Source organism: Neomonachus schauinslandi, chromosome 4 (genome assembly GCF_002201575.2).
Source record: "Neomonachus schauinslandi chromosome 4, ASM220157v2, whole genome shotgun sequence".
Taxonomy (NCBI): domain Eukaryota; kingdom Metazoa; phylum Chordata; class Mammalia; order Carnivora; family Phocidae; genus Neomonachus; species Neomonachus schauinslandi.
Window position 1 is genome coordinate 3,876,332 of NC_058406.1, and position 18,956 is coordinate 3,895,287.

The 18,956-nt window shown below is 55.6% G+C and overlaps 1 protein-coding gene across 1 annotated transcript in view; it reads right to left on the reverse strand.

Annotated features, from left to right (window-relative positions):
- Window positions 1-2,277: 2,277 nt before the first annotated feature.
- Window positions 2,278-18,956, reverse strand: part of CHD5 (chromodomain helicase DNA binding protein 5) — a 56,441-nt gene continuing 39,762 nt past the window's right edge. Inside the window, exons 24-41 of the mRNA XM_044913810.1 lie at window positions 18,685-18,795; window positions 18,186-18,358; window positions 17,466-17,640; window positions 16,996-17,088; window positions 16,693-16,781; window positions 16,253-16,386; window positions 15,686-15,830; window positions 15,139-15,298; window positions 13,423-13,502; window positions 13,049-13,166; window positions 7,081-7,170; window positions 6,313-6,450; window positions 5,930-6,038; window positions 4,241-4,373; window positions 3,649-3,844; window positions 2,671-2,834; window positions 2,433-2,547; window positions 2,278-2,331 (exon numbers count right to left, since the gene is read on the reverse strand). Coding sequence (XP_044769745.1) covers window positions 2,324-2,331; window positions 2,433-2,547; window positions 2,671-2,834; window positions 3,649-3,844; window positions 4,241-4,373; window positions 5,930-6,038; window positions 6,313-6,450; window positions 7,081-7,170; window positions 13,049-13,166; window positions 13,423-13,502; window positions 15,139-15,298; window positions 15,686-15,830; window positions 16,253-16,386; window positions 16,693-16,781; window positions 16,996-17,088; window positions 17,466-17,640; window positions 18,186-18,358; window positions 18,685-18,795 — 2,231 coding nt within the window. The 3' untranslated portion in view covers window positions 2,278-2,323. The remainder of the gene's footprint in view (window positions 2,332-2,432; window positions 2,548-2,670; window positions 2,835-3,648; window positions 3,845-4,240; window positions 4,374-5,929; window positions 6,039-6,312; window positions 6,451-7,080; window positions 7,171-13,048; window positions 13,167-13,422; window positions 13,503-15,138; window positions 15,299-15,685; window positions 15,831-16,252; window positions 16,387-16,692; window positions 16,782-16,995; window positions 17,089-17,465; window positions 17,641-18,185; window positions 18,359-18,684; window positions 18,796-18,956) is intronic.

Genomic DNA, 18,956 nt, shown 5'->3' on the forward strand with positions numbered 1-18,956 from the left:
TGTGCGCGGCACCCACAGGAACCCCAGCAGACTGGGGCGACCCTGCCCTTCCCAGAAGGCGAGGGCAGCGCTGCAGCATGCACGTCCTGGAAAGCTGGGTGCCGCCTTCAGAGTGCGCACCACCGCGCCCCCCGCCCCCCCACGGTGCCGGGGCCGACTCGGCCTGGGAGGTTCTGAGACTGAAGCGAGGGGACACCAAGATGGAAAAGGCTTTGGGGTCCAGCCCTCAAGGGGTTCACAGCCATTTACAGAGAGCACCCGGGACCCCATGAGGGCTGGCTGATTGCCCAAGAGGCCCCCAGACAGACCCCCAAATTTTGGCCCCTCCTGGATTCTGTAGCCAGGACACTTCCCCAGGAAGCCCCTTGCCCAAGGCTGGGAAAACCCTTCCAGGCTGAGCCAGGCAGAGGAAGTATCGGACACAGACAAGCCCAGGGTCTGCCCCCTCCCCACCAGCGGGGCCCTTATGGGAGACCACCAGCTGAGTGCGGGAGGGGGGCCAGTGGGGGTTCCCCAGAGAAGACGAGGCAGGAAGCCTGGAGGCTCCAGCTCAGAGGGCTGGACAGCCATCAGGTCCAGCCCCCCACCTCCAAGCCCAGCTATCCCCAGGCCCTCCGACAACACAGCAGGGGCCTCTCCAGGGACAGGAGGACAGGGATAAGTCCGGGCCCCAAGGGGTGGCCCAGCTTCTTTGCATCTGTGGCCATGGGACTGAACGGGGAGTGTGTACCTAGAGGGGGATGTGATGGGCCTCCCAGGGCACAGGGCAGGACCAGGGTCTCCGGGGCCACCCTCAGTGCCACAGTGACCTGCCCTGCTAGGACGCTAACCACACCGCAACAGAGGGCAAGCCCCTTCCCGCAGAGGCCGAGACAGGCTCTCACAGCCCTTATGCTACGTGCGTGGGCTCCGCTCCTCCCCTCCTCCCGGGAGCACAGGCTGCATGTGGCCACGCAGGACGACAGCCGTCCGCTCTGCTAACAGAGTCCAGGGCCTGCAAGACGTGCTGGGCCAGGGACAGACACCTGCTGACAGGCTCCCCTCCCACACCAAGATAGCACATACCTGGTGGTCTCCAGCCCCGGCAAGAAGGGGGTGGAAGAGAGCCCCAGCCCCGGGCACCAGCTGAGGTCTCTACCCTGGGGGCTGGGCAGCCACTCCCCACTCCTGACCCATCCAGCCCTGGGGACCCCCGAGGGGCAGGGGGGCCAGAACACGGGCAGTCAGGCCACACGGACGGGATGGGGTGGGCGGGGGCACACAGAGGGCTCCCCAGGCGGGCCAAGTCCCCGGGGCCAGCAGCAGCGTTTCTAGGATCTTCCTTTGAAGTCTGGAGCCCGTTGACAGAGAGACGTGAGTGCTGCAGGTTAGATCCCACCATACGTCACTCAACTTTTATATCAAGACAGACTCGTTCAAATCTTCAATAGGAAAGTGCAAAAGATGTACAAATAAATGAAATCTCCTCTAAGAAGTTGTCCGGCAAAGGTGGCCAAGGGGTACGTCCCAGTGTGGGGTGGGTGTGACGCTGGGTGGGACACCGGCATGATGAGGAGGTGGCACTTCTGGGCTCCAGCCCAGCCAGGCTGGGCCTCACCCCCCATGCGATGGCATTATTCAGTTTCCCTTTCCGTCCCAAGATGGCATGGCTCCTAAAAAGGCGGTAGCTTTTCTCTCCTGTGGGGGTTGGGCAGGTGGCCCGGCAGGCGCGGCTGCAAGAGGCCGATCACAGTCACCCCGCTGAGCAGCCAGGTCTTCATTAGAGGGGGGCACCCACCACCCGTCTCACCACTCCTCCCAGAAGGAGCTCCCGAGCCAAGACCTCGCTGCCGCGCTTGGAGGGCCAGAGAGGCCCTGGGAAGAGAGCGTTCTGAGGGGGCGGGCGGTCTGGAAACCCCCAGCGCCTCCACCCGAAGTGGCAGTTCTTACGAGGATGCGCAGGGCTTGGGGGGCCCAGGGAGAGGAGGCCGGGGTGAACTGGTGGTTTTTCGAAAGTAAGCTCCCCTCTCCTAGCCATTAACCCTTACCCGCTCCGGTCCCGAGCTACCCTCCTTGCCCTGGGCAGGGAGCCGATGTCCTGGGGCGCCCACCACCCCGGTGGGCAGCGGAGGCAGACCCGTGCAGAGCGGGTTTGGGGCTGACTCACGCTGTGGACACGCGTGCTCACTGACACGCGGGAGGCACGCCCAACGGAATCGGGGCTGAACCTGGCCAGGCCTGACTCGCCAACCCGAGGAGGGGGACAAGGGACCATGGGGCGTGCAGATGCAGGCTTACCTCAGCTGGAAATGAGCACTGCAACAGAGGGAAATCGCGGGGACAGCTAGATATCTGTGAGAGAGAGAAGCTCGGCTTGCCTGGGCTGGTGGCGGGCAGGCCGGGCCCCCGAGGGGCGCCCCTGCACGTGCTGCCCAGAAGCGGCGGGCACCTACCGGTCACATAGGGCCCCAGGGGCATCTGGTTGTAGTTGACAATCCCTCCCGGTCCAGGGCCCCGGAAGTTGGGCCCAAAGTTGTTGTTGTACATCTGGGAGTTGCCGAAAGCGCCCTGGAGGCAAGGACCCAGGTTTAAAGGTCGTAGTCCCACACCCCTCAACCCAAGCCCCAACCCAGGGGCGCCCAGGGCTTGCGTGACGGGGACCCAGCCCAGGGCGCGCGGGCGGAACCTGACCTGCTGGATGGTGGGGTCACCGGCTCGGTTGGTCAGGCGGCTCAGGATGCTACGCTCCGACATCTGGAGGCGGGCAGCCACCGGGGGGATGCGGGACAGCATGGAGGGCAGGCGCGTCACATCCGCCTTCATGTCACTCAGCAGCTCCTCCAGCTGGTTCAGGACTGCGGGAGGGAAGGGGGGACGCCAAGGCGCCGCTGACGACCAGCGGCTGGTGCTTTCTACAAGTGTGTGATCACACTCCCCAGGCCGCGGGCACAGAGGGCGCGCCTCGGCCGGCCCTCCAGACCCACAAAGCAGAGACACGCCACCTGGGCGAACAGCAGTTTTCTCCGGGGACCTGAGGGCTGCCAAGGGGAGAGCCAGAAACTCTGGACTTCCGCCAGGCCCTCTGCCAACACCCACCCCCACCCCCCGGCTCCCAGGGAGGCCTGCAGCCCTGGCCCATGGCTATCTCAGGAGACATCTCCCAAACACAGCAGGGTTCAGCAAGTCCAGGGCTCTCGTGTGCGCTTGGCCTTGGCTCCCCCCCCCCGCACCATCGCTCTAACCAGCCTGGGAGCTTCCTGAAGACCTGGAGCACAGGAGTCAAAGGTCTGAATCCCGGGAGATCTTGGGCAATTACTTCACTACCCTGGGCATCAATGTCCCTGTCTTTTAAAATGGGGTAATAAACCTTATCACTTAAGGATATTAGGAGCATTAAAGAGATGTGGTGTGTTTAAAGCATATTGTCAGGGCTTGATAAGCAAGAGTGTGTAAGTCGAATAGACTTCTGTGTTACCAACCCCCAGACCAGGGCCTACAGGGAGCAGACCTTGAGAAGAAGTCCAGAGAAGGGAGGGCCTTACTTTCCCTGGACTGGATGCTGGACTGTCCCATCCCGGCCAGGAGGCCAGGCTGACCCCTGCCCCATCAGCGGCCTCATCAATGGCCAAGGATCCACAGGGCAGGCGGAAGGCAGGCAGGCTCGCTCACCCTTGTGCAGGACGGCATTGGCCGGCTTGTTCCCGGCAAGGGACTCCTTGGACAGGTGCTGGTGGCTCTCAGCAAGGCACTCCACCTCAGCCAAGCGGGCGTTGAGGGCCATGGCGGGGTGGTTGGGGTCCTGGGTCATGTTAAGGTACGCGGCCCTCCGGAGCTGCTCCTCGATGACCAGCGCCTGTTCCAGCAGCTGGGGGATGGGGCAGGAGGGACTGAGCGCCAACCTGGCCCCTCCTCCACCAGCACCCACCCCCACAGGCCCGGGATCTGGCAGAAAGGAAGAAGGGAGGACACACTCCCACCCATATGCCCACACTTGTCTGCTCTTGGCCCCTACCCCCCTCAGAGCTCTCACCAATCTGGGTTCTCCACAGCATCACCCAGGGCAGGGACACTTGCCCAGGGGGGCCTGGCCCAGATCAAGGACCCGACACGCTGTTAGCTGACTGACTACATGACTGACTACTACGTCCAGATACGTGAGGAGGGGGCTGCTCTTGGGTAACTGCCTTGCCCCCGGCCCCCTGTGTAATCTGCCTTCTTGCAGCAGCCCCACCCCTGCAGGCTCTGGCCTTCAGGGACTGACCTTGAACCTGCGGGCCAGAAACTTGTTCTTCATCTCCAAGTAGTTACCCTTGTGGATCTCAGACTTGAAGGGCTCGTTGAGGATCATGTATCTCGGGTCATTCTGGATGTCCTGCCAGCGGGCGTAGCCGTGCCTGGGTGGGGCACTGTTAAGGGCAAACCCGGCCATAGGGTGGGAGGTGGGAGGGCGAGGGGGGACCAGCCTGGGGTCAGCATCCCGGCTGTGTGCTTTCAGACAAGTCATTACCCTTGGCTGCAAGGCAAGCAAGTTGATGATGACTTGACCGAGGACACTGGCAAGTGCCCTCAGGGGTCCAGACAGCACTGAGGCTTTGGGGGCCGAACCCTTCGTCCTAACAACCCGGAGGCAGAAACTTCGAGTCTCAGTACCCACACCTGTGACCGTGACCTCATTTGGAAATGGGGTCTTTGTAGATGTAGTCAAGTTAAGAAGGGGTCATCCTGGATTAGAGTGGGCACCAACCCAGTGACTCCTGGCCTTCTAAGAAGAGGAAACTTGGACCCAGACACACAGAGACCCAGGGAAGAAGCCCATGTGACCAGAGAGGCAGAGACTCAGGACCCAGGGACTGACAGCCACCACCAGAAGCGGGAGGGAGGCTAGGAAGGGTCCTCCCCGAGAGCCGCCAAGGGAACAAGGACACACAATAAAATTATCTTGCCCGAGTGAGTGAGGGGCAGGGGCAGGATTTGAACCCAGGCAGGCTGGCTCCAAACACCTTCACCTCCACGAAAGGAATCTACACTATGGCCCATAGGCCGCAGTGGCCCCCAGCCCACATTTTTTTAAACAAATTTTACTGGGACGTGGTCACACTCACTTCTGTCCGTGGCTCCTTCTGCAACAGTGAGAGCGGAGTAATCGCTCTGCAAAGCCTGAAATATTCACTCTGGCCCCTTCCAGGAAAGGTTTGCTGGCCCTGATTCTAGAACACTCCCCCCTCATATAACCAGGTCAGCTTTGCTGAGGGGCTTTCCGTGGGCAGCTTCGTGGCCCTCCCCTTGCCCCTGGGAGGTCTGTGCTCAAATGTCACCGCTGAGCACCTATTAGAAAATGCAGCCCCCAACCCAACACTCCGTTTGCTCCTCGCCTGCTCTATCCTGTTCCGCTGAATGCCACACTCCGCTAACTTACGGCGTTCGCCATTGTGCCCAGCAGGATCTGAGCCCCAGGTAGACAGGGATTGGGGAATGTTGTTCAGGGTTGCATCCTCCATGCCTGGCACATAGGAGACGAGCAATCAAGACTGAATGGATGAATACGAGCGCCCTGTAAATGGCGATGCCCCCTGCAGGCATCATTACAGGGAGGAGGGCAGGAGTTAGGGGTTATTTGTTTTGGAGTCAGAGGGATGGGCTGTGACTTATTAGCTGTGTATCCCTGGGCAAGTCACGTGGCCTCTCTGAGCATCATTTCCTCCCCTGTATAATGGAATCATGGTGGTGCCCCTCGGAAGGCTGCTATGTGGATGGAGCGAGCACTGGGCGGAAAGGGATGAGCCACAGCCAAGGTCATCACCATCATCACCATCAACACCAGGAAAGGGTCCTCAGCACCTGATCAAAAGCACGGGCTCCTAACTCCTCATCCCACACACCCCATGTCCTTCCCTGAGGTCCACAGAGGAACAGGCCGGAGTCCTGCCCGGCCGGGCTTGGCCAAGGATACGTCACGATGCCGGCCAGCAGCCAGTAGTCATGGCGCCGGTGCCAGATGTCGTAGATTTTCCCCGAGGACACAGCAGCACGTTCCTCATTCTGCCACAGTGTGTGCAGCTCTGGGAAGCCAGCCAACAGAGAAGCAGAATGAGGTGCCCCCCAGTCCCTCACAAGGGTAGGCATAGGAAAGTCTCCTCCTCACCACCCACCATCTCCCCACCCCTGGAAGTTCAGTATCTCAGGGTTACCGGTAAAGGTTATATAATGCACTTTTATCAACCACTCACACTTTAGTATAAAGTAACCATCTGCCCACACTCCCAGGACCCACAAAGTTAGGAAGCCCGTGACAACAACCACCCTAGCTCTCTGCCCCCTGCCTCAGCCCAATACCTGTGAAGCCCCCGTCTGCAATGTTGAACATGAATTTGAACTTCCCATTCTTGTCCTCCTTCTTCCCCTCCTCATCTTCCTCTTTGTCACCATTTTGCTGTGTTTCAAGGGGCTCCTTCTCCTCCACTTTGGTGTCATCTATGGGAGGACAGACCCATATTCATTTACCCATCTGAAAGGTACAGCCCAGGGCCCTCTCTCTGCCAAGCACTGGGGACTGGGGACCCAAAGGCAAGTGGGAGCCATATCTCATCGTCCTCAAGGGGCTCACTGCCAAGAGGGATTTTAAACAGACAAATCAGCAGCCCCTCTCTTGTCCTGAGCAGGGAGAGTGGGCTCCAGGCCCAGGTGCAGCTCCCCCACTCAATAGGACCACCGGGCAGAGCAGCGCGAAAAGTGCACATTAAGTCAGAGGCCAGCAGTGCTGTCCTGAGGGGTCTGATCTGAGGATGAGTGTTCCAGAACATTCCAGCATCTACAGGTACACAAAGTCTATGACTGAGCCCCAGATGCTCCAGGCCAAGCTCTGTGACCAGCTCTCCTTTCTCCTGGTGGTGGCTGGGGCCACAGGAGGGATTAGGAGAGGGGGCGGCATCTCCCCCCGGCCAAGAGCTGCTCCTGCCCGCCAGCTCCAGCTGGGTCGTGAGGGAGGGGGGGTTACGGATGGATGGTGGCGCCCATGGAAGCTGCAGGAGGCCCAACGGAGTCCAGACGGCGCCCTCAAGAGCCCAAGGGACACAGGACAGAGCGCACACAAGAGCCCCAAACCTGGCCTGAAATCACTGCCATCCCCTCTGCTGTGAATCAAGCTTAGCTCCAGCTTGTCCAGAATTTTCTCCTTCTCAGGAAGCACTTCTTCTGCAAGACAAAGGGTGTTTGCAGAGTAGGGAGAGGTCCGGGACAGACAAAGGGGACCCCGGGCTGGTGGCTTTCCAACTCCATTTCTCCCACACACAGAATCACACCTATCACGTTACCAAGGAGTCCAATTGGGCCACATAGGAGGGGTCCTCGGGGAAGGCAGGTATGATAGGCGTGGACCCTCCCAACACCGTTGTCTTGCCCCTTCCTTCTCACCCCACCCCAGCAGCACCCCACCCCCAAACTCCTCAAGGAACAGTCTCGAAATCCTCCCTACCACAATGATATGCAGAGGACTCAATGTTCTGACAACACGGCAGGACTTCATTAACACAAAACCCTCTTACGAACACCCAGAAATGTCAGGCAAAATCTATCACCTTGGAAAAACACACAGTGAGCTCACAAGGAGAAAAGGAAATTGTCAGTGCCATAAAGGGAAAGGGGTGAGTGGATGCCAGGCAGAGGCCGGGGGGGCTGGGGCTGCATCTCGACACCCAGACAGGGAGGACGAGACTGCAAGCCCCGAAGACCAGAGAACCAGAATCCAACACCCTCCAACAGCATGACACCCTCCAACCGCTGTGCACTCAACAAAAGAGACAGCTCCATCCGATGCCTCACGGCCAAGCTGCCACGACCATGACCGTGGACTCTAAACTGTGCCGCCCCCGCAGAGAGAGCACCATCAAGACTGGTCCCAGACCAGCCAGACCACCAGCAAGACCACGGGGCCCGGGGCTTCTGGAAATAGAGCAGGGACATTCCTGCTACTCAGGTGACACAGGGTTCCCATGGATAAAACAAGCCCGATAAAGATGCAGCCAACCAAATTTCAGAAACCATTTATCCATCCACCAGAGAGAGAGACAAGAAAGATGAGAATCCATAATAAGACAAGTCCACAAAAAAAAGGGAAACTAGAAAAAGCCAGCTAAAACTTCTAGAAATAAAATACACAATCATTAACATTTTAAACATTTTCGCTGCAGAAATCTGAGATGTCCTCCAAGACTCCCGGGCCCTGGAGTACAAGTCGGGGGTGGGATGGAGCACAGGTGACCTTCTAAGAGGGAGATTATCTGGGTGGGCCTGACCTCATCACACCAGCCCTCGAAAAGCAGAGTTTTCTCCAACCAGTCCCAGAAAAGAACATCGGAGACTCGAAGTATGAGGGGGATTCGGCACACAATTGCTGCCTTGAAGCCTGAAGACCAAGTGGGCAAGGAATGTGGGTGGCTTCCAGGGGCTGAGAACAACCCCCATCTCACAGCCAGAGGGAAATGGGGCCTCAGGCCCCCACCCCAAGGAGCTGACGTCAGCCAACAAGAATGAGCTTGGAAGCAGATTTTTCCCCTTGAGCTGCCAGACGAGAACTCAGCCCAGCCAACGCCTTGATGTCAGTCTTTCGAGACCCTCAGCAGAGAACCCAGCCACACCCAGCCAGACTTCTGATCCACTGAACTGTAAGCTTGTAAATGGGTGTTGTTTTAAGAACTGAGGTTGTAATAATTTGTTTTGCAGCCATAGAAAATAACACAAGTGGGAAGTATGAAGAAACAAAACAGTATAAAGAAAGAAGAGGAAGCTAGATCTAAAGATAACTCAAAAAGCCTTGCAGAGGGGCGCCTGGGTGGCTCAGTCTGTTGAGAGTCTGCCTTCGGGTCAGGTCGTGATCTCAGGGTCCTGGGATCGAGCCCCGTGTCGGGTTCTGCTCTCAAAGGGGAGTCTGCTTGTTCCCCTCTCCCCGCCCCTCCCCTGCTGCCTGTGCACTATCAGGCACACGCACGCTCTCTCTCTCAAATAAATAAATAAAATCTTAAAAAAAAAGAAAAAAAGCTGTGCAAGAGAGACAGGCAAAAAAGAAGTAAAAGACGTGAAAGGTACACCAGCCCCCGTATTTGGCTAACCTTGTACCTGCTTTCTTTTCTTCATCGCGTTTGGAGTCTGTTGTTGAACAAAGACATATTTCTGCTTATGGCTGATCGCCTGCCTGCCCCACTAGAATACAAATTCGATGTGAAGGCTGTGGCTATTTTGGTGTATTGCTTGTGTCCCCAATACTCAGGATAGCACCCAACACACAGCAGGCCTTCGATACAGGTTTGCTGAATGAATGAATGAAGGAATCGATGAATAGTAGGAATGCCAGGAGAAAATAAACATAATGGGGACAAAGACAATACTCAAAGAGGGAATGACTGAGAATTCTCTCACAATCAATGAAAGACAGAATACTTAGCTTTAAGAATCACAGTCACAAGCAAGAGAAATAAAAATTTCATTGTGGTGAAACCACACATGACCAAACACAAACAGAATATCTTAAAAGTGGTCTTACCATGTCAGGAAAGATAGAAAAGGCAGATTTCCCACAAAGGAGCAACAATTACCTTGAGAGCAGCCTTCTCGGCACAGTGGAAGCCAGAATACACAGGGAATACACATCTTCAAAGTGCTGAGGGAAGGGGCGCCTGGGTGGCTCAGTCAGTTAAGCGTCCGACTCTTTTGATCCTGGCCCAGGTCTTGATCTCAGGGTCATGAGTTCAAGCCTCGTGTTGGGCTCCACTTAAAAAAAAAAAAGTGCTGAGGGAAAACCCCTATCCTCTCTTGTGCTTTGCTAACTATTATTCAAGAGTAAAGGGAAAAATAACACACAATGAGAGAATTTTCCAAACACAGAAATTTGCTGAAAGCACCATTAAAGGGTGTACTTTAGGGAAAAAGACACTTTAGGAAGCAATGATGAACAAGGAAGCAAACACAAAACTGCTAAGAATGGTAAGATCTAAATAAGGATTAAAGATTTAGAAATAGGCACTATAACAAATTTGGGAAATGAAAACAAGTTGAAACTAAACACATGGAAGATGGAAAGGGAGTGGAGCGACGCACAGCCCTTTTCTTATTCAAGAGGGATACATGTTAAAAGCTTAAGAGTATAAAATAGGATTGACTATAAACTTTCCAAAGGAGTTAAGGGGGAAAAAAGAAATATAAAGAAAGTCTGATCAATCCAAGAGACAGCAGGAAAGGAGAAAAAAGAAGGCAAGGGTAATATAAAGCACAAAGTAAGAGAGTAGAAATACATTCAAATATCTAGCTATTACAATAAATGTAAAGAGATCAAACATGCCAGCTAAAAGATAGAGATTCTGTGATTGGACTTAAGATAACAAATCCTGCTATACCCTGTTTATAAGACATATACCTAAAATGTAATTACACAGATTACAAGTAAAGGAATGAGTATCAACTATACTTCAATAAAAAAATGTTTTAAAGTAAAGGAATGGAAGAAATGCTTGCAGATCATATATCTGATATGGAACATGTATCTATAAAGAACTCCTACAACTCAGTAATAAAAAGACAAATAACCCAATTAAAAAATGGGCAAAGGACCTGAAAAGACATTTCTCCAACAGAGATATACAAATGGTACATGAAAAGAAACTCAACATCTTTATGCATAAGGGAAATACAAATCAAAACCATTTGAGATACCCCTTCTCACTCAATAGGATGACTATAGGACAATAAATGTTGTCAGAGGCACCTGAGTGGTTCAGTTGGTTGAGCGTCTGACTTGATTTTGACTCAGGTCATGATCTCAGGGTCATGAGAGTGAGCCCCGAGGGCCCGGCTTCGCGCTCAGCAGGGGGGTCTGCTTGGGATTTTCTCTCCCTCTCCCTCTGCCCCTCCCCCCCGCTTGTGCTCACTTTCTCCCAAATAAATCTTTTTTTTTTAAGATTTTATTTATTTATCTGACTCAGAGAGAGACAGCTAGAGAAGGAACACAAGCAGGGGGACTGGGAGAGGAAGAAGCAGGCTCCCCGCAGAGCAGGGAGCCCGATGCGGGGCTCGATCCCAGGACCCTGGGATCATGACCTGAGCCCAAGGCAGATGCTTAACGACTGAGCCACCCAGGCGCCCCTCAAATAAATAAATCTTAAAAAAAAGACAAGCATTGTCAAAGACATGGACAAATCAGAATCCTCATACATTGCTGATGGGAATGTAAAACAGTGCAGCCACTGGAGAAAACAATCTGGCAGTTCCTCAAAATATTAAACACAGAGCTATCATACAGTCCAGCAATTTCACTCCTAGGTAGATACCCAACAGAACTGAAACCTATGTCCACACAAAAAAACGGTACATAAATGTTCACAGCAGCCAAAAATTAAAAACAACCCAAATGTCCATCAACGATGGCTGGATAAATACAATGCAGTATATTTATACAAAGGATAAAGGGATGAAGCACTGGTCCATGCCACAAGATGGATGAACCTGGAAAACATTATGCTAAGTGAAAGAAGCCAGACAAAAAAGGGCATCTATTTTATGAGTCCATTTACATGAAATGTCCAGAACACACAAATCCATAGAGACAGAAAGTAGATGAGTGATAGCTGGGGTTGAGAGGAAGAAATGGGTAATAAATGTTAATGGACATGAGGTTTCTTTTTGGAGTGATGAAAATATTCTAAAATTATCTGTGCTGATGTTTGCACAACACTGCGAATATACTAAAAATCTCCAACTTGTACACTTTAAACGGGTGAACGGTGGGGTGCCTGAGTGGCTCAGTCTGTTAAGCATCTGACTCTTGATTTTGGCCCAGGTCACGGTCTCAGGATCCTGGGATCGAGCCCTGAACTGGGCTCTGCGCTCAGCGGGGAGTCTGCTTGTCCCTCTACTCTTGCCCCTCCTCCCCCTGGTCACGCTCGCATGCGCTCTCTCTCTCAAATAAACAAATTAAATCTTTAAAAATAAATAAATAGGGGCGCCTGGCTGGCTCAGTTAGTTAAGCGACTGCCTTCGGCTCAGGTCATGATCCTGGAGTCCCGGGATCGAGTCCCGCATCGGGCTCCCTGCTCAGCGGGGAGTCTGCTTCTCCCTCTGGCCCTCCTCCCTCTCATGCTCTCATTCTCGCTCTCAAATAAATAAAATCTTTAAAAAAAAAAATAAATAAATAAATAAATAAATAAATAAATAAATAAAATAAAATAAATGAACTGTATCCTGTGTGATTATATCACAATAAAGTGTTTGTATGTACATGTGTTTTTTTAAGTAAAAAGATAGAAAAACATAAACCAAATATATACTTAACAAAAGTGAGATCCATCCAAATCAGCCTAAATAAACCTTAAAGCAAAAAATATCAGGAGGAATAAAAGGGTCATTATATAAGAGGCACACTTCACCAGAAAAATATAAAAAACCTAAAGCAATATGCACCTAACAACCCAGTCTCAAATGATATGAGGCACACTCTGGCCTTACAAAGAGAAAGACACCGATGCACAATCATAGTGAGAGATCCTAACAGAAGTCTCTCAGACTTGACAGATCAAAGCAAACCAAAAATGAGTAAGGATATAAGAAACTTGAACAAAATAATGATCTAATATGTGTATTTAGAACCTCACGCTCGGCAATTCAGAAAATAGGCATTCTTTTCAAGCACACACGACCATTTACAAAATCATATCATATTACATGATACAAAATCATACCATATTACAAAACCATATCATGCCAGGAAGCAGGTTTCATTGACATCATGTAGAAACAATATCATACAGACTCATGTGCCCCAACCACGGTGCAATAGAGTTAGAATTCACTAATAAAAAGACAGCCCAATAACCCCCGAACTCTGCATCGTAGGAAAAGTTGAAATCCACTCTAGAGACCTGAGCCTTTGGCTCTCTCCTCATCCTGGGGATCCTATCGCACTAGGACAGAGCCTGCCACCCAGCCAGGGAGAGAGGGAGGGGAACACAGCCTGGCTGCCCTCCTCTGACCCAGGGATGCTGAGGCCAGAGGCTACGTTGGCGGTGGTGACCGTGGGAAGCCGCACCTTTCGGCAGCTGCTCTGGGGATGGCGGGGCCTTCTCCATCTCCTCCAGCCGCTCCTTGCCATCTGAGCTCTCATGCTTGTCCTCGCCCTCCACTCTGTCCAGGGAAGCTGGCAGGGCCTGGGGAGGACAGGCTAGGTAGGGATGCTGCAGGGCCTGGGACCTCAGCAGCATGGGGGGCAGAGGACGGGCACTGGGCACCAGGAACTCTCCTGGTTCCCATCTGTGCTCCCAACCTGCTCCCCCAGACCCAGAGGCCCAAACATGGTGCCAGGAGGCCTGGATTCTAGCTGCCCAACCAAGGGCTGAGAAGGTCTCAAGATCCAACCCCCAACCCACAGCCCCCCAGGGGCCCAGACACCAGCACCTTCCATACCTGGATTTCTGGGGGCTTCTTTGGCTTCTGAACCCCCAGCTCCTTCTCATCCATGTAACCCAGCTGGGCTTCCATTTTGTCTGAAAGATCAAAGGACAGAGGTGAGATAGATGGGCTAGGGCAGGCAGGGGGTGAAGGGCAGGAAATGGGGGTGCCAGGTGGCTCCATTTGGGCCAGACACCTCCAGAGGAAGGACAGGTGAACCAGGTGAGCCAGAGACCCCAGGCTAAGCCTGCAGACATGGGGATCCTTGGAGGACCTTGGGCCCAGTGAGGCCAAAGCCACAGGTTGATGGGACAGGGCTGCCCAGAGCAGGGCCCCCCCATCTAAAAGCAGGAGGTGAGGCGAGTGGAGGCAGGCCTAGGAGCCAGAACAGCTGGATGTGGTTCCTGCTTTCTGGCTGGCTGACAAGCCGTGTGCCTTCCCTCACTGACCTTCCCTTACTCAACACACTGCCGAGTGCTGGTGACTCTCATACTCTGAGTAGCCCTGGGAGGTGGGCACTAGCCTGTCCCACATCATGGATGAGAAAACGGGGCTCACAGAGGGCCAGGAAGCAAACCCAGGCCCGTCCGCTCCCAAGGGCACACATGCCCAGAAGCAGCAGGTATGTCCTTGGAGGCAAAGGCTCCCTGGACTTCACGTGTCACCTGGGCATCGGTAGGTCAGTGCCAGGCCTGCGAGGTCCCTCTGAGGGAAGAAGATGCTTCGCCCAAATAAATGCATGGATCACCAAAAAGATACTCAGACAAATAACCCATCAAAGAAGAGCAAAGGATCTGAAAAGATATTTTGCCAAAAGAGATACACAAGTGGCCCAGAAGCACAAGAAAACCTCGGGGAGACACCATTTCACACCCGCTAGCATGGCTACAAGCAGAAAGTCAGACAACAAACGTTCGGTGAGGATGTGGGGAAACCGGAACCATCATATGTGGCTGGGGAGAATATAAGACGACGTGGCCACTGTGGAAAAATCCAGCAGTTCCTCAACACGTTACGCCCTTCGATCCAGCAACACCATTCCTAGCTACACACCCGAGAGAAATGCAGCGAAGAGACGTGTCCTCGCTTGAACATGGACGTTCACGGCCACACACCACTTGCAGCATCCCTCACATTTTCCACACCGGTCAAAAAGTAGAAACAACCCCAAATCCATCAGCTGACAAATGACTAAACAAAAATGTGGTTCATCCATACAACGGAATAGTATTCGGCCACGAAAAGGATTGAAGCAACGACCCACCCTACAACGTGACGGACCTCGAAAACACGCTAGAGAACGAAGCCAGACACAGGAGGTCACATAGGATATAGTTCCATCTGCTGGAAAGGTCCAGAACAGGCAAACCCACAGACACAAAGTAGATTCGTGGCCACCAGGGGCTGGGCGGGGAAAGGAACAGGAGTGACTGCTAATAGGTACAAGTTTTTCTCTGGGTGACGAAAACCTTCTAGCATTAGAGGTGATTCATCCCTGTGAATATACTAGTAACTCCTGAACAGTAAGATTTTTAAAGACTAAGTGTTGTGATATGTGAATAGCCGTTAAAAAGAGAAAGTCGGAGCAGAGCAACGTTTCTGCAGGCAGAAGCTTGTGGGCGGAAGGGAGGGGGTCTGTCATGGGTTGTGCAGAGGACCCGGGCTCTCCGGGGGCCTTGCCACCAACCCCCTGTGACCCAGGCGCCCTCCCCCGCTCATCGGAGCCCAGACCTGGCAGGCCCAGTGGGGTCGGCAGGAGGTGGGCAGGGCTGGCAGGCACTGGCGTGTTGGGGTCCGAGGAGATGACCTCGCTTGGCTTCTTGCCCTCGGGCCCCTCGGGGATCAAGTCCGGGGTGCTGTACTTCCCGTTAACATGCTCAAACTCCTGAACCTGGGACGGGAGGCAGGGAAGGAGAGAGGGAGGTGGTCTCAGCTCAGACCTAAGGGCCTCAGGGCAGTCGGTGGGACTGGGGGTGTCCCAGGCTCGGGATGAATGCCACCTCCCCCAAGGCTGGTCAAGCCAAATGCACTTCTGACCACAAACCGCTGTGCCAGGCCCCACCCCCACCCCCACACCCTGTGTGTCCTCTGCCCTGTGACCTGCCATCCCCACCTCCAGCCTCACACCCCCCCACCCAGACAGGTCTTCAGAGAGGTCCCTCTAGCCTGACTCAGTGTCCTGAGCCACGCACTTGCCCCCTGCCCGCTGACCCCCAGGGGGCACACGAGGGCCATGGGGGGCCACCAGGAAAGGCCCAGGCAAGGCTTACTCACCCACCTTCTTCCTAACTAGTGACATGACCCCGATGCGGGTGAGCACGTGCTGCCTCGAGAGGCCCTCACGGGGCACACCGTCTGCGAAGGTCTCTGCGCCGTCAGCGCCCGGCTCACACAGGTGCCGCATGAAGAGGGACACATAGGCTCTGGGGTGGGGGTTACTGGGGCTCAGGGAGTGGGGGGCCAGCAAGGACCCTCTGAGAGGGCTGGCAGGACCCCCAGCAAACCCCCTGGCTGGAACCATCATCCATCCCCTGCCTCCCAGCCAGGCCTGCTGGGTCAGGCCCCCAGGGAAGGACAGAGGGGGCCTCCCCTGGGAAGGGAACCTACTAGGACAGCCTTTGCCCCAGATCTGGTCTAGCAGAGGTGGCTGGTCTGTGTTTTCTACAAATGAGCCCTGCCCGGGCCTGGACCCCAGCCACCAGAAGACCAGACAACAGTGAATCCTCCAGACAAGAAGCCCAGGACGAGAGAACAAATGATGCCCATTGTGCAGTCTCGCCCAGTGGAGCCTGCCCCACTCTGCGGCGGGCAGCTACACCCTGGGCCACCACCTCAGCCCCTTTACCTAAATTCCTTCTCGCTTTTCCCTCGAAGATCCCGCACCAGCCAGTGAGAGTTGAAGGCATCCTGGGGGGGCATGCCCCAGCGCATGATGGCGTTCAGAAAGGCCTTCCGCTGGCGGGCATTGAAGCCCAGCACCTGCGTGAGCAGGGAGTGGGGTGGGGGAGCAGAGAATTCAGGGATGGGGAGAAAGGCATATGGAGGGGAGGAGGCAGGGAGGAGCACAGAGAAGGCAGGGGCCTCCAGCTAGGGCAGGACCCAGAGGGCAGAGCCCAGAGCCAGGGTCTGTCCTGGCCCCACCTCTACACAGCTGTGACCCTGGGCAAGCCCCTCGCCCTCCTGCCTCCACCCCTGTTCCACACCCCAGAGGTGTAGCAGGGGCGAGCTCTTTGCTCTGAGGAGGGGGCAGGGGAACTGGGGAAGGGGTGTGCAGGCGGGCCCCACCTCGATATTGCCACCCACACGGGCGAGAAGAGGTGGCAGGGGCTTGTCCCTGTCGCTCTTCAGCTGCCTCCTGGATTGTCGCCGTCCACCTGGGAAGTAGCCCCACCACAACACCTCACTGGAGCCCGGGGTGTCCTGACCCCCCACCCTATCCACCAACTCACCCCAGCACAGCAGGATCCCTCAGGACATCCCCCAAAGGATGGATGACTGTCCTGATGCTCCCAGGAGACCCTAGGCTGACCATCAGCCCCCTGACACAGGTCTGGGCCCCAGTCCAGGGTCACCAGCCATGAGACTCACTCTGCCCTTCTGGCCTTTCCTCAAAGTCCTCGTCCTCATCCTCGGAGCCAATGGAATATTCGGACTGGTTATCTGAGAGCTCGTCCTGCCACTCTGTGAGAGGCCACGTGGAAAGGCACAGAGTGAGCCTCCAAAACACCCAGGGTCATGCCGAGCCCCTAAACCCCAGCCCAGGAGGGAGTGACAATGAAAAGAGCCCGGGGGGAAACTTCCTGTGAGCTCGCCGAATCCCACCGGCCCTGCACTATATCCTAAGATACCGTACCGTGATCATCCCTCTTTTACAGATGGGGAAACTGAGGCTCGCCCAAGGTCAGAAGTCACCGGACCACCATCCATCTAGCTCCTCCAGACACCCAACAGCCCACACTTGCTCCAAGCCCCCTTTCTCCAGGAAGCCCCCCCCACACACACTGCCCCCCCACTCCCTACTCTCCGGCGCATGCGGGCGTGCTGCGGGGGCCACGCACCCTGGTCCTCCTGGGAGGCGTCATTGTAGTTGACCTGCTTGCGGATGCGCTTGCCCTTGCCCAGATTGCGGGCCAGGTCCTCCTGCTGCTGCTCGTAGTGGTGCCGCAGGAGCTTCTCCCAGTAGTCGGGGTCCACGTTCTCCTCCTGCTTGATGATCTCCCTCTCCACCTCCTCCTGGAGACACACGCACGGGGCCCCATGACGGCAGGACCCGCAGGCACAGGCCCCGGGGCTCCGGGGTGGGGCCAACAGGGCGCAGCGCTGCCCCCGGGGCTCCTCACGCTGCCTCCACCTCACCTTAACCTCTAGGAGCTCAAGGCTGAACCGGAAAGCCTGCCTACTCCAGGAAGCCACCTTGATCACCCCAGCCCCAGATGGTCTTCATCCTGCCCCTGTCACAGTCGTTCATTCATTCGTTCGTTCGTTCGTTCGTTCGTTCGTTCATTCGTTCGTTCATTCGTTCACGCCCCAAGTATTTCCTGGCCTTGTGCCAGGCATTGGGGTACAGAATTGAGTAAGCCCCACCCCTGCCCTCAGGAGGCTCCCGGTTTCCTGAATGATAATTAGCACCCAGGATCTGCGTGGAGGGCGGCGGGACTGAAGGAAGTGGAGACGCTGATGCGGAAAGACCCAAGGGCGGACCTCAGGAGTAAAAGTTTGCTGGGTGGAGATGGGCGGGGCCGCGGCGGGGGCGGGGCCGCGGCGGGGGGCGGGCTTACCACGCCGTCCTCCTCGCGCACCACGTACTGCGCCACCTTGAAGGAGCTCAGGTACTCGTTCATATTCTGCAGCTCCGTGTCGTCCGTGGCGTCCTGGTTTCGGTCCAGCAGCTTGGAGATGGCCGCATCGTCATAGTGGATCACACTGCTGTCCTCCACGTCCTTGTTGTCGCCTGGGGCAAACAGGGTGCAGAGTGAAGGGACAGACGGGGGTCGGGTCCAACCCCATAGGGACAGACTCCCCGACCGTGGGGACCCCACAGGGACAGACTCCCGACCCTGGCCCTTCCAAGCCCCCAGCAGGGGCTGCAGCGGAGGAGCATGGTGACCAGAGAGGGGAACCTGCCCACCCGACAGTCCGCGGCTACCCAAGTGAGGGGCCGGTGGGGGCGGGCAGGAGAGCGCGACCAAACGCAGGAAGGGCCGAGCGGGGTTCCTCTCCAGGAACAGCCACCGGAAGCACAGGAGGAGCTGGGAGCTAGGCTGAGTTAGCCCCTACCTGGCGGGGTGCTGCCATGCTTCTTCTTGGCGCTGGCAGCCAGGGCTCCCCCTTTGGAGGACTGGACATCAGGGATGGGCGTGACCGGCCTCTGGCCCTGAGACATCATGCCTGTAGGACAGAGTCAGAGGGGCTGCAGGGCTGGGGGGCAGTGCCCAGCGAGGCCGCCCTGGCCAGGAGACCGAGCAGAGGAGAGAGAGGCTGTGGGCTGGCAGAGGCCCTGGGATGGGTGTGTCTGGAGTAGCCCCCACCCTCTAGCCACCCTGGACACC